The sequence below is a fragment of the Brachypodium distachyon genome, chromosome 4 (assembly GCF_000005505.3).
Source record: "Brachypodium distachyon strain Bd21 chromosome 4, Brachypodium_distachyon_v3.0, whole genome shotgun sequence".
NCBI classification, from domain to species: Eukaryota; Viridiplantae; Streptophyta; class Magnoliopsida; order Poales; family Poaceae; genus Brachypodium; species Brachypodium distachyon.
Genome location: NC_016134.3, coordinates 41,777,132 through 41,790,102, shown reverse-complemented (window position 1 = coordinate 41,790,102; position 12,971 = coordinate 41,777,132). Strand labels below are relative to the sequence as shown.

Here is a 12,971-nt window from a genome sequence, read left to right as displayed (position 1 = left end):
ATTGGGCTGAAAAGAAACCGCTCACATATAACCGACGCACCTTCCCGGACCTTCGCCACTAGGAAATCTCAGCCGTCACGCGAGACACCGGCCTGGAAGATCCGTCCGTCCTCGACAGGCCGGGGGGGTGGGGGGTATTTCCGTAACTCCGTCTGCAAAACCCTAGACGCACGCGCGAGGCGAGTCCGACCCGGTCCCTTCCCCCTCTTCCCGGCCCGAAACAGAGGCGGCCGTATAAAAGCCCTCACTACCGTTCCAATCCAGCGGTTACCTCACCACCACCGCATCGACGCCAGGACAAGCCGCCAACCAACCGGAGGAGCCGCCCGACCGCCGCGCAGGTAACCGCTTTTGGCTGCCAGTCGTGCGCCATTGCCGCGCTATCGCTCTCGCGCTTCCGTGGATCTGAGAGGGTTCCTGTGCATTGTTGGCTTGCAGTTGCAGCCGGGCCGACGGGAGAAGGAAGAGATGGATCGGTACCAGAGGGTGGAGAAGCCGAGGGAGGAGGTGCCCATCAAGGAGAACGAGATCCGCATCACCACCCAGGGGAGGATGCGCAACTACATCACCTACGCCACCACCTTGTTCCAGGTACTGCCGCCCGCCACTCGGTTCGCCTGGGAGGGCTCGCCGTTTAGCGGTTCAAATTGTTAGTTTGACGCTTACGCTTATAGGTCGTTCGGTTCTAAAAAAAACTGTGGGGTTACTGTGGGGTTTAGGGGGGAATGTTAGCTGGATGATTGGGCTGGGCCGTACAGATTTTGGTAATACACGCTAAGCTTGTGTTTTCATTGCAAATTATTTGAGGCGAGTTGGAATATAATTTTCGTGATGCTTCGTTTGGTAGGATAGAAAGGATTCTAGGAATACTGTTATACGTGGTAACGATTAATACATGGTGATGGTTGTATTTGCTTCCCCATGATGCTAACAGTTCCAACGTCTGCAGAACTGCAGGCAATAACTTATCCTGTGCTGTCAAAAAAAAACGATCTCGCAAACTAGGCATAGAATTTGGATAAAAATGCGTGCTGGCAAGTAGAGGTTGTACTTTTGGGATGTGAATGCGTTAGGTTAATAATCAATGTGTTACGTTGCCACTTTTGATGTCCAATCGCTTTCGCTGTCAACTTGGTGCAAGCATAGTACATGGTGCACTGGCTGTATGTCATATCCATGTTTCACTAATTTCGCCAGGTCGTCATGAGTTTTGTTTAGGGCCCCACTACCTTGGTAGTAATCTGTTCTTTTGTGCTTGATGGCTTTTCATGGCTATTTGATATGGTCAATCCTCTCGTTTTTTTGGCCAAATTTTGCTTTGAGAAGGATGCACTTTATACCCACTTTTCTAGGCGTTTTGGGCCTATTCATTGAGTGTTGGCGCTACTGTAAAAATCCAAAGCATACACCACATCCTAAAATGCTTTTTTACATGGCAATATTTCTTTCTGAAATCCTTATTTATGTACTGTGGCTGATGGTTTTGAATATATAAATGAAGGATAAAGGTTGTGACGAAGTTGTATTCAAGGCAATGGGAAGGGCAATAAACAAAACTGTGATGATTGCAGAATTGATCAAGGTACTTCTGATGGTCTCTGTGCTACTATACTTTTGACTCTGTTCTAATTCTGATAGGGGCTGCTCTTCTGTTGAGCAGAGGAGGATTGTTGGTCTCCATCAGGACACCACCACTGGATCTACTGATATTACTGACACATGGGAGCCACTGGAGGAAGGGCTACAAACGTAAGAAGTGACTCTTCTTTTATTCTTAGCATAGAAGGCAGGCACTAGTTAATCATTAAAGATAAGTCTGTCTTGCCTTTGCGTGAATTAAATCTGGCACTTGTGATGCTATCTAATATTTTTCTCTCTGCAGACTTGAGACAACAAGGCATGTATCTATGATTACCATAACTCTTTCGAAGAAGGAGCTGGATACGTCCTCTGTCGGGTATGCATACTACATGACAACTTTTGTTAACTGTATGTATGATGTGATGAAATCTTATTCCAACTCTTGTCTAAATCATCATCCCTAGTTAATGAGCAATATGTTTTGTGTACCTTTTGTGACTCTTTAGTTGTGTCTGGAATTGCTAGTTACTCCCTCTGTCCCATATTAAGTGACGAAATATTACATGTATCTAGACACTTTTGTGTATAGATACATCCATATTTTGGCAAATTTAAGACAATTAATATGGGACGGAGGGAGTATTCAGTAATGAAGTTCGGGTAACTGGGAATGTTTCTTTTTCCCATAGAGCTTTGTTATCTCATTAGTTGTAAGATTGCAAATTGGCAATATACTTCACTGTATGGTAGGTTGAATTGATTATTTGAGCAGGTATCAATCTCCTCTGCCTGCTGACAAGGTGAAGCCATTTGTTGAATATGACAATGAAGAAGGTAACGTGCAAGTTTCACTTAAGCGAACCTTTTATTTGTTTGCTTATTCTTTATTTCCTCATATTTCACTGTAATTGTAGATGTGCACTCACCTCCTGGACGAGGAAGAGGTCGTGGTGGTCGAGGTCGTGGAAGGGGGTTTGGAAGGGGTAGAGGTGCACGTGGTGGGTATAATTGCTATTTAGTGAATATATTTAGAGTTTAGACTATAAAAGTGTTCAACTGTTCTTAGCACATTGATTTTCAGGGAATGGATACATGGAATTTGCTGATGGTGGATGGGAGGATGACCATGCTCCTATGCATCCAGGCAATGGTTATGGTGACCATGCTCCTGCTTATGCCGGAAATGGGTATGCCCGTGGTCGAGGCCGTGGCTTCAGGGGCCATGGCAGGAGAGGTGGTTATGGTGGCCAGCCTGATTATCAGCAAGATGGAGGGTATTATGATGAGGCACCTGCTCCTGCACCATTCCGAGGTGGGGGTCGTGGTTTCAGGGGCCGTGGCAGAAGAGGTGGCTATGCTGTCCAGCCTGATTATCAGCAAGATGGAGGGTATTACGAAGAGGCACCTCTTCCTGCATTGGCTGGAGGTAGGGGCAGCTTACTTTTAACCAATTGATTGCATGCGTGCTCATTGAACTTCTGCATCATGCATGCTTCCCTTGTTGAACTTCTACATCCATGTTGTGATGCAGGCCGTGGTCGAGGTCGTGGCCGTGGGAGAGGCCCAGCCCGGGGCAGAGGGCGCGGTGGCAATGCCAATGGCATGGTGTATGCTGCCGCAGCTGGCGCCTAAGCTGTTTGCAGCTCCTCTGAAGCTGTCGTCGTTAGTTGGATGCCTGCTCCAGTATAAGATGTATCATCTGTGTTGTTTATCTGTTGACATATACTTTGTATAAGCTTGACATTCATTGGGAATGCAGCCAGATTTTGATCTTTGACTAGGTTTGTAGGGTAGCTTAGTCATGATTGTGCTTCCTTTCCAGTAGATGTCAAACTAATTGTAGCTATCAGTTGGAAAGGTTTAGAGCAGCGCATTCTTTCAGTTTTTTACATAAAAGAATTCTTGTTCTATGTTACATAATGCAAACTTCGCTTGGTCATGTCTTCATATGTAAGTTATAAGTCTAGTTTTACAGTTTCAATGGGCTGTATTAAGAATTTGATTACTCGCACTATTCTTAACAACCGGCAGCAGGCGGTGATTTGCGGCGAATGATGTGTTCTTAAAAGTCTGGAGACATTTATTTGTACAGACTGGTGATGGTATTTCGAATTTTTAGAAGATGCTGAATATTCAGATTATTGGATGCTTCTTCTCTTCTAAAATTAAGTCATTCTTGACTGCTGGAATTCATATTTGCTTAATAAATTTCAAAGATTTCCATAAGTACATCCACTTTATATTCTGATAATAGGAGTACCCTACACTAGGCCTAGGAGTATTCGTCCTAGGCTTCGTTCTGGTCACCTCTCCCTTTGGTTAGTGATGGAAGCAAAACAGGATCTTGCCTTGCGTGCGTGCTTTGATAAGAAGCCAGTATCTCCGTCTCTAAACTAGAAATTGTCGTTAAAGATGTTTGGACATGGCCGAATTGAATAAGCACCTGATTTTAGTTTATATTTAGTGACACCGAATATTCAATTCCTTGCTCAATTCATATCCACATCAAACTAAATATTCGGTTCCAAGTTGGGACTGGACGAGTACAACCGATTTAGAATAGGTCTAATTTGAGGATGTGTTCGGCACAGTTCCACCATAGTTTCACTTTTTCGTGGACGCTGGATGTGCAATCATTTAGCGTTCTTTATCGTCTTTTTTTGGAGACGACGCTCTGTTTCTTGAATCACTATCGCTACTCTCTGACCGACAAGTTCACATTTCTGATGCCAACAACATTTTTTTGGCTGTCGTGGTTTGAAAGGCTAAACGAGCATCAAACTTCAAACGTGCCACAAGAGATAAACTTGTTGTTCTCTTCGGAGGACTGGTCTGTAAGTGTCTCAATTTTTATCCACGCAGTTTTAAGCCTAGTCCAAAATACGACACATATTTTGGATCCGAGATACGTATACGTCATATTGGATCTGTTTCATACCCTCATATCCTCCTCGAGTCTTCACTCCTCAATTCGGTCCCCCTCGCGCCGCACCTGACACCACCTCCTCGACCTCGTCGCTGACGCCGCGATGCCGGAGGACGTCGAGATGAACGACACCCCCGCACCAGCGCCTGCGCCCGCCGCTACTGCGGTCGCCGACGCGCCCGCGTCCGCGCCTGCCCCCTCCACTTTGCAGCGTGAGTAGCCAGCCCTCTTGCTCCCAGTGTCCCCTCCTCCAAAACCCTAGCCTGTCTTCCGGTGTCAGTGGCGCTGACCAGCAGGAGCTTGTGTATGTTTCCTCGGTGCGCGTGCAGATCTGAAGGAGATCGCGTTGGTGGTCGAGGCAGGGTCGCTGACCAAGGAGGTACGCCGGATCTCCCGCGCCGTCCGCCTCACCGTCGCCCTCCGCCGCCGCCTCGCCGCCCGCGACGTCGCGGCCTTCCTTGCCTTTGCGCTAGCCCCTTCCTCCGAAGCCTTCACCCGCCTCTCCCCCCTCCTGCCCAAGGTATTCTCAGTACACAACTTACCGGGGTGTTCGTGCGATCTGGAATAAACAAGTAATTATGCCTGAATCTGATGGCCAAATCAAAGGATTATGACATGCGGCCTTATGTCTATTTTGTTTGTATTGGCTGTGTAAGGACGCAGTATATCTTTCTGGATTGCTTGGCTTTTTAGAAGAAAATGGGAACTCAATAGTCTAGATTGCCTTTGCAAAGCAACTATTACTGCATGGTGATGCAATGCAAGCCTTGAGTAACATTATGTTTTGTAATTGAGTTTCACTATATATTGAAGTTTATGCCATACCAGGTTCCATCTCTTCTGTTGCTTAATTTATACTTGATAATCTTGGGAGTCGGTGTGTGGAAGTTAGAACTTGTTTCGTTGGTGCTGTATATGTCAAAAAAATAAACTGGATATTTTCAGATTTTTTTGACATTCCTGCGGTATTTCTTTTTTAGGAAGATGGGAGTGAAATGGATGTTGATGCAGCAGCTCTGGCGGCTCAAGTTTCAATCAAGCATGGTCTCCCAGAGATTGAAATATACTGCTACCTGCTTGTGTTGATTTTCCTTATTGATCATAAGAAATATGATGAGGTACGTCTTAGATTTCCCTCCACTTTGTGATTGACAGAGAAACATACCAATTTGATGTTGTCCCCAGGCTAAAGCATGTGCGAATGCAAGCATTGCCCGTCTGAAGAATATCAACAGGAGAACGGTTGATGTTTTAGCTTCTAGGCTGTACTCGTATTACTCATATGCCCATGAACTCACCAACAGTCTTGCCGAAATTCGTGGGTGAGTAACTATCATGGATTATTACTCTCAGTATTTGATAGTCAAACAAGACTTGTTCCACTATGTTTATCTAAGGTAACCAGTAAGATCATTTTCCTGGTCTGTCATGATTTGCCCCTCATACATTTGGTGCTCTACAGAACTCTCCTGGGGTTGCACAGGATGGCAACTTTACACCGTGATGAACTTGGCCAGGTTGTTCTGATACCCCAGTCTTCAGTTGTTAGCAGTGTTTCAATTTAAAGCTGTCAAATTATGGGGTTGACTTCTCCTTTCAATGGCAGGAAACGCTTCTTAACCTGCTTCTTCGCAATTATCTGCACTACAACTTGTACGACCAGGCAGAAAAACTTAGGTCAAAGGCACCACGTTTTGAAGCACATTCCAATCAGCAGGTAATGATCAAGTAGTTCATTTGCTATCCTGCTGTATGCTAAATTTTTATGATTTGGATGAGAAACACAGTTTGCTTCATTTGTACTAAGGCTGGTTAATGTTTTACTGATTAATGCCCTGTGAAATCGTGCTGTTGTACACACAAGTACTAAGCTCTGCCTTTCTTCACAGTTCTGCCGGTATCTGTTCTACTTGGGCAAAATTAGAACAATTCAGCTGGAGTACACTGATGCTAAAGAAAGCCTATTGCAAGCTGCAAGGAAGGCACCCACTGCAGCTCGTGGATTTCGCATTCAGTGCAACAAATGGGCTATAATAGTGAGGCTACTTTTAGGAGAGATACCTGAGAGAACTGTTTTCATGCAGAAAGGAATGAAGGCTGCTTTGACACCATACTTCGAACTTACAAATGTAAGTTTACTTTCTTTTTGGAAAAAAAATGTGATCCAGCTGGACGTTACATCCTTAACTATTTTCATTTATAATCTCTAGGCTGTTCGAGTTGGGGACCTGGAATTGTTCAGAGCTGTTGCAGAGAAATTTGCGAGTACTTTCAGTGCAGACAGGACATCCAATTTGATTGTGAGGCTGCGCCACAATGTCATACGGACTGGACTGCGCAACATTAGCATTTCATACTCGCGGATCTCCCTTGTTGACATTGCCAAGAAGTTGAGGTTAGATTCGGAGAACCCTGTTGCTGATGCTGAGAGCATTGTTGCCAAGGCCATAAGAGATGGGGCAGTTGATGCCATCATTGATCATGCCAATGGTTGGGTGGTGTCGAAGGAGACTGGTGACGTCTACTCAACAAATGAGCCACAGGCTGCATTCAATTCCAGGATTGCATTTTGCCTGAACATGCACAACGAAGCAGTCAAGGCTCTGAGGTTCCCCCCGAATTCTCACAAGGAAAAAGAGAGTGCTGAGAAGAGGCGAGAGAGACTCCAGCAGGAGGAAGAGCTTGCGAAACATATGGCCGAGGAGGATGATGATGACTTCTAGATCCGCACGGCAACCCCTGTTGATGCCTTCAGCTGCTGCCTGTTCCATATCGAAGAAACCATGACTCCAGTCTATTCGGGGATAATTTGAATCATGCAACTGTTAAAATTATACTCCGTGTGTTTTATTGTGTTCCTAACAATTATTTTTCACCTCACTACAAATTCTGAGAAAGCACCTTATTTATTTTCCTGAGATACTGTAGTCGAGGAAGCGAGAGCTGCAACAGAAGGCTGTATTTTGCACTTCATCCCATGTTTGCTTTCCAGGAAATTCGTTCGAGTACAAGTTCAGTTTGCTTACTCGGTTACTCCATTGTGGACGTTGATTCATCTTATATGCTCCTCCGCTCCATAATTCTTGTCTCAAATTTGTTCAAAAATGTATCTATTCCTAAAAAAGTCTAAATACATGTAATATTTTGACAAGTTGGAACGTAGGGAGTCCTGTAGTGTACTCCTTCAGATTCATATTAATGTTTAAAATTTGTCCAAATATGGATGTATCCATGCCTAAAAAGTGTCTAGATACATGTAATATTTCGACAACTAATATATGGATCAGAGCGAGTAGTTTGTTTTGATAACCAGTTCCTACTGTTCAATGGTCCTTGCCGTCTGAAATACTGCTGCTTTCCACGAGATATGAAGCGTAAGTGACGTCTCGCCATCATCCCCTTTGTTCGAACTGATCACGAGGTTGACGGCAGGTTACATTGAAGTTTCGCATCTATTCTGCATTTCTGTCACCCTCCAATTTTGGCAGCATTGTTACCTTCTGGCGTTAATCACTCCCCTCAGCATATAAGTACAATGTATAAAATGCAAATTCACCAGTGGGGATGTAGCTCAGATGGTAGAGCGCTCGCTTAGCATGCGAGAGGTACGGGGATCGATACCCCGCATCTCCAACATTTTTTGTTCTCTTCTACATTCTGCTACTGCATGTCTTTTTGTTGTTTACTCGTACTACATTTCTTTTTGTTGTCTACATTTACATATATACGGAGACCATATATAACTTGCTCCAGCCATAGTAGAAGCAGCATATCTTCTTTTTTTGCAGCATATCTTGGAGCAATAGAAACAGTAAACTGTAACCACACATGTATGTCTCATGCAAAAACGGCAGTACATTCCAACATTTTTTGTTCTCTTCTACATTCTGCTACTGCATGTCTTTTTGTTGTTTACTCCTACTACATTTCTTTTTGTTGTCTACATTTACATATATACGGAGACCATATATAACTTGCTCCAGCCATAGTAGAAGCAGCATATCTTCTTTTTTTGCAGCATATCTTGGAGCAATAGAAACAGTAAACTGTAACCACACATGTATGTCTCATGCAAAAACGGCAGTACATTTCAAAAAGGAACCACTCAATGTTCTTGCCAATATTCACATAATCACAAATCTAACGTAACTTTTAACAGCCTTCATAAGGTACAACCATCATATCGGGGAGATACTCAAGAATTTGGCCCCAAAAACGCAGATGAGAAATCAGCTCAAAGATTGTTAAGCCGTCATAGAGGGAGCATGAGAACTGGGCACGGAATGAATTCTGCCAGTAAATTCCCATCGACATGCTTCGAGTGGATCGCTTCCATGCTCAGGACAACCAGGTCCAACTCCAGTTCATCCGCGACTTCTCCGATGATAGCTGTTGGTTTCTTTCCTTCTCCAAGGCGCTCCATCAACCCAAACTCTGTAAATCCACCTGAATAGAAGCATGGATATATCAACATAATGGTGAGAAAATAGTAGCACTCAAGAACACAAGTGGCAATGAAGGAAGTGGCGATAACCTTCAGAAAGGTGCCATCTAATGCTTGACATCTGAGTGTCATGCTCTGGGAATGACTCCTTAGGCTTGTCATCAATAACTGAAATAAAGAGTGGTTTATAACTGTCAAACAAATATCCACAATAGCATAAGCACAGAGAAAACGATATTCCAACATGTCGAGATCATACCAACTACTGTTATGTTTGCTCCATACTTCTTTGCAAGAGAAGTGGTTGTTGCCGCAGCCTGATATATCATACAACTGTATGGGTAAGCGGCACTTAAAAAGAAGAAGAATTAATGGCATAAGGAGGAGAAGCCTGTCGGTGTGTTTTAATAAAGGAGTGAGGCACCCAGTGATGCGACCACGGAGGGTCGACCCTGGGCGGGCGGTCTGCACAACAGCAAGACTAAAATCAAGCTATCACTCGGTCTCTATGGGCAAGCCATTATTGGTAGTTACGGTGCAGCAAGATTTGTGCACAAGGAAAACAAGAAATTAAAAACACAACGGATTGCACTAGGACAGAAACACTATTGTAAGTAATGGTGATAATCAAACTGCACTTGCAAATTTCCCAGGATTTCGATTTCTCCATAGTACCAATCTAGCGCATTATATACTTCCTTAAGTAACTACTCAAAAAAGTATTTTGCTGAGAAAACAGACCTGTCTTGTGCCTTCTGAAAGGTAAGGGTTACGGTCGGTGACTGGAAGCAGGACATGTTTAACTTGCGAGAGAGCATCAACAGCTAAAACACTTCCAGATGCATTCGCTTCAGCCGTAACTGGTGACAAACAAAAGTCAAACAATAGGTCTCATATCAACCGTCGTACAAGAAAGGTACAATTTGACCAGGAGCACAATATTTCTCTCTGCCAAGTCCAAACCCATACAGGTCGAAGAGCGTACTAACTAAGGTGCAGCAAGAGAACTCAAAAGACAGGCGCATGGTCATCCACGCAAACATTTGAACGCTGCAGAAAATGCACTAGTCACAACCTGATTCATTCTACCTGACTATCTCTCTTTGAATCACAGGGGAAGAACTAATATTGAGCACTACGGACTACGGACGGTCAAACCAGCCACTGCCCACCAATTATCGTACTTCCTCCGACCGGTATTACTTGTCTCAAATTTGCTCAAATACTGATGTATCTATGTGTAAAAAGCATTTTTACAGGTAATTCCGGCCGGAGGGAGGGAGTACAAATCTTGGACGATTTTGAGTTAAGAAGGGCTTAGGAGTTTAAGTAACTACGAGCTATCCGGACCTTCGTGTCGTCCCTGGTTATCCAAAAAGCATACCTCCATGTCGGGCCCGCCGGCGCCGCGCGGTGGCGAGCGAGCAGACGCCGCCCTTCCTGGCCGGCGGGGAGGCGAGCCCTGGCCCGGGTCTCGCGGGGACACAGGAGCCTGGCGCGGGCAGGAGCGAGCTGGTGAAGGCCATCCTGCGGTTGGATTGGGTTCGATCGTAGCGGCGGCGGCAGCAGCGGCGGGGTGGCTTCTGGAGTGGCGTGGAAGAGGGGAGAAACCGAGAGACCGAGAAAGGACGGAGACGGGGACGAGCAGGTGGGCCTGGGCCCACTGGGAACCCTCTGGATGGATAAGTTGTTTTGTCTTCTTATTTCTTTTTCCTTCCTCGGCAGCTATCAACCTTTTTTCTCCATTAGGTCTCATTAGTTTGCCTAGATCAACGTCAACACCAACAAATTCAAAATTAGCTGGACAAAAATAACTGGATATTCTGAATAATACAAATTATTTTTATCAGTTTAGGAGCAAGCTTGAAGTAAGGCGGAAACATGATTCCCCATCTACTGGATATTCTGAATAATACAAATTCAAATTATTTTTATCAGTTTAGGAGCAAGGTTAAATTGCAAAACTGACCGACGGACGACGATGACGGAAACATTCCTCCTTTTATTATTATATATAATATATAGAGGTGTAGATTGATTAGTGTGTCACAACTATGTAGAGCTTTTGCAACACGCAACGTTAAAGAGTTTGTCTCAAATAAGCTAAACGGTTGAAGATATGAACAGTTTGGCGCCGAAAAAAGAAAGAAAGATATGAATGCTTTAGTCTATTTGTAAACTTGGTCAAACTTTCAAAAGTTTAACTTAGCACAAAACTACAATATCTTATATTTATATTTAGAAACGGAGATACTGGTAATTATGTACTCACGGAGATAGAATAAATGAAGTAATACATGTATGAGTGAATAAAAGAAGGTACGGTAGTTTTTTTTTAAAAGGGTATGGTATAACATTTGTCAAAAGAGGTAAATACACCCGCGGTCCTACTATTATGGCCGCGGTGCCACTTTAGTCCCTAAACTATGAAATTGGACACGCAAGTCCTAATTTTCTTATAAGCCGGTCACGCGAGGTCCTAAACTCGATCGGGCGGGTCTGACCAGCCTACGTGGCACGTTGACCGCGGTCACGTCGGCAAAGGGGGCTTTGGCGGGAGTTTTGCCGCCACGGGCGGTTGGGTTTTTTGCACAAACCCCCTATAAAAACGTGGGTCGTCCTCTTTCTCTCTTTCTTCTCTATTCGAGCTATTCCCTCTTTGTTTTCTGTTCGTCGTCCTCCCTACTATATCGCCGCCGTCGCCATGACAACGAGGTCGATGGCCAGCTTCTCTGCGTCGGGTAAAGAGAAGAAGGAGGATTCAGATTCGAGGCCTTCCTCAGATGCTGCCCTTCCTCTGGTGAAGTGCCCGTGCTGCCGTTCAAGGATGGTGGTGAGGCTAGTCTCTGGATCTGCTGCAAATCCAGGTCGGGTGTTCTTCAAGTGCCCAAATCATCGGGTAATTGCAGTGCATTTTGGTCTATTTTGTTTCCTTTGGAACATTTTGATCGATTTTGGTCAGTCCTTTTCCGTTTCTTTTTTGTAATACCCGTGTTCGATTTGGGCAGAAGGGACCTTAAGGTTGCAATTTCTTCCACTGGGAAGATGGAGAAGACAGCTACATGGGCTATTTAGCTTCAATTGGTGTCAGTATTGGCAGTGTGGTTGTTTCTGCTGCTTTGACAGGAGCTGAAGAGGAAGAAGCAGTTGGGGGGAAAGACAGTAGGTGAGAGTAGTGGCAATGATGTTTTGATGAGAGAGTTGCTCTCAAAGATGGAGGAGATAATTAGCCTTCGTAGGATGGTGTTGGTTGTGTTTATGCTGTTTTTTGTCATGATGTTGTATGTTGTGTCTCTAAAATGAGCTTTATGTAAGAGGAGATTGTGATAAGTTGATGAATGACATCACTTTGTTTAAATTTAGCAGCAATTTGTTTGTATTTTTGAAATTTGACAGCACTTTGGAGCTTGTATGTTATCTGTGAAGAAATTTGACAGCACTTTGGGGCTTGTATGTTATATGTGAACATGCAATTTAGCAGCATTCATCATTGTCTACATCCATGGATGAAACCCATAAAAGATCCATACATCAAGCATAACTGAATTCTTACATTCATCCATAAGGTTCATGCATTCATCATACATCCATAGATGAATCCCATCCCATTAAAGATCCATACAACAAGCATAACTGGATTCTTACATTCATCCATAAGCAAAATAACATAAAAGGTGATTGTTTCCTGGTTTGGGTGAAACCTACATCAACACTTCAGGCATGAGGTTTAGTGCACACGACATATCCCATTGTCCAAAAGAAAAACATGCCATATGTCCAAAAATAAACCCCCCCTGATATGTCCAAAATGAAACCTATCTTCTATCCACCCCTTCGACTGCTTCCCATTCTTCCCTTTCTTCTTTCCTGTAACAGTATGTGTTGCTGTTGTAGCTCTTGGTTCTGGGAAAGAGTCTCTCTGGCTAGCAATGAATTCATTCTCAGGAAGAGGTCCAGGTGCTTGAGAATGTTGACTTGCTACATTCTGTAAAGAATAGACAGAAAGTAAATTTATAGCTG

At 44.1% G+C, this 12,971-nt stretch overlaps 3 protein-coding genes and 1 non-coding gene across 4 annotated transcripts; 3 read left to right on the top strand and 1 right to left on the bottom strand.

The window, feature by feature from the left end:
* Positions 1 to 178: 178 nt before the first annotated feature.
* LOC100838640 (cold and drought-regulated protein CORA) lies at positions 179 to 3,580 on the top strand. The gene is made up of 9 exons (XM_003578497.4): positions 179 to 341; positions 439 to 591; positions 1,502 to 1,582; positions 1,661 to 1,749; positions 1,883 to 1,957; positions 2,354 to 2,415; positions 2,496 to 2,579; positions 2,663 to 3,007; positions 3,113 to 3,580. The coding sequence occupies exons 2-9, from the start codon at positions 469 to 471 to the stop codon at positions 3,211 to 3,213; spliced, it is 960 nt and encodes a 319-aa protein (XP_003578545.1). The 5' UTR covers positions 179 to 341; positions 439 to 468; the 3' UTR covers positions 3,214 to 3,580.
* Positions 3,581 to 4,528: 948 nt separating this feature from the next.
* LOC100838341 (probable 26S proteasome non-ATPase regulatory subunit 3) lies at positions 4,529 to 7,540 on the top strand. The gene is made up of 8 exons (XM_003578496.4): positions 4,529 to 4,719; positions 4,837 to 5,027; positions 5,488 to 5,625; positions 5,693 to 5,829; positions 5,970 to 6,024; positions 6,114 to 6,224; positions 6,397 to 6,636; positions 6,718 to 7,540. The coding sequence occupies exons 1-8, from the start codon at positions 4,611 to 4,613 to the stop codon at positions 7,228 to 7,230; spliced, it is 1,494 nt and encodes a 497-aa protein (XP_003578544.1). The 5' UTR covers positions 4,529 to 4,610; the 3' UTR covers positions 7,231 to 7,540.
* A 527-nt stretch (positions 7,541 to 8,067) lies between these two features.
* Positions 8,068 to 8,140, top strand: TRNAA-AGC. Its single transcript has one exon. It is a non-coding gene; the product is annotated as a tRNA-Ala (tRNA).
* A 409-nt stretch (positions 8,141 to 8,549) lies between these two features.
* LOC100838041 lies at positions 8,550 to 10,643 on the bottom strand. The gene is made up of 5 exons (XM_003578495.4): positions 10,336 to 10,643; positions 9,693 to 9,811; positions 9,211 to 9,268; positions 9,042 to 9,119; positions 8,550 to 8,953 (listed from the first exon to the last, which is right to left on the bottom strand). Exons 1-5 carry the CDS (start codon positions 10,475 to 10,477, stop codon positions 8,760 to 8,762), a joined length of 591 nt encoding a protein of 196 aa, XP_003578543.1. The 5' UTR covers positions 10,478 to 10,643; the 3' UTR covers positions 8,550 to 8,759.
* Between the last annotated feature and the right edge of the window lie 2,328 nt (positions 10,644 to 12,971).

Excerpts from the sequence above, each read along its gene's own strand:
- LOC100838640 (XM_003578497.4), top strand. The coding sequence starts at position 469 with ATGGATCGGTACCAGAGGGTGGAGAAGCCGAGGGAGGAGGTGCCCATC. Across the intron at positions 1,583-1,660 it reads TGATTGCAGAATTGATCAAG|AGGAGGATTGTTGGTCTCCA; the intron begins GTACTTCTGATG and ends TCTGTTGAGCAG. Across the intron at positions 2,416-2,495 it reads TGAATATGACAATGAAGAAG|ATGTGCACTCACCTCCTGGA; the intron begins GTAACGTGCAAG and ends CTGTAATTGTAG.
- LOC100838341 (XM_003578496.4), top strand. The coding sequence starts at position 4,611 with ATGCCGGAGGACGTCGAGATGAACGACACCCCCGCACCAGCGCCTGCG. Across the intron at positions 4,720-4,836 it reads TGCCCCCTCCACTTTGCAGC|ATCTGAAGGAGATCGCGTTG; the intron begins GTGAGTAGCCAG and ends GTGCGCGTGCAG. Across the intron at positions 5,626-5,692 it reads ATCATAAGAAATATGATGAG|GCTAAAGCATGTGCGAATGC; the intron begins GTACGTCTTAGA and ends TGTTGTCCCCAG.
- LOC100838041 (XM_003578495.4), bottom strand. The coding sequence starts at position 10,477 with ATGGCCTTCACCAGCTCGCTCCTGCCCGCGCCAGGCTCCTGTGTCCCC. Across the intron at positions 9,269-9,692 it reads TTTCAGAAGGCACAAGACAG|GCTGCGGCAACAACCACTTC; the intron begins GTCTGTTTTCTC and ends ATGATATATCAG. Across the intron at positions 9,120-9,210 it reads AGCAAACATAACAGTAGTTG|TTATTGATGACAAGCCTAAG; the intron begins GTATGATCTCGA and ends TCTTTATTTCAG.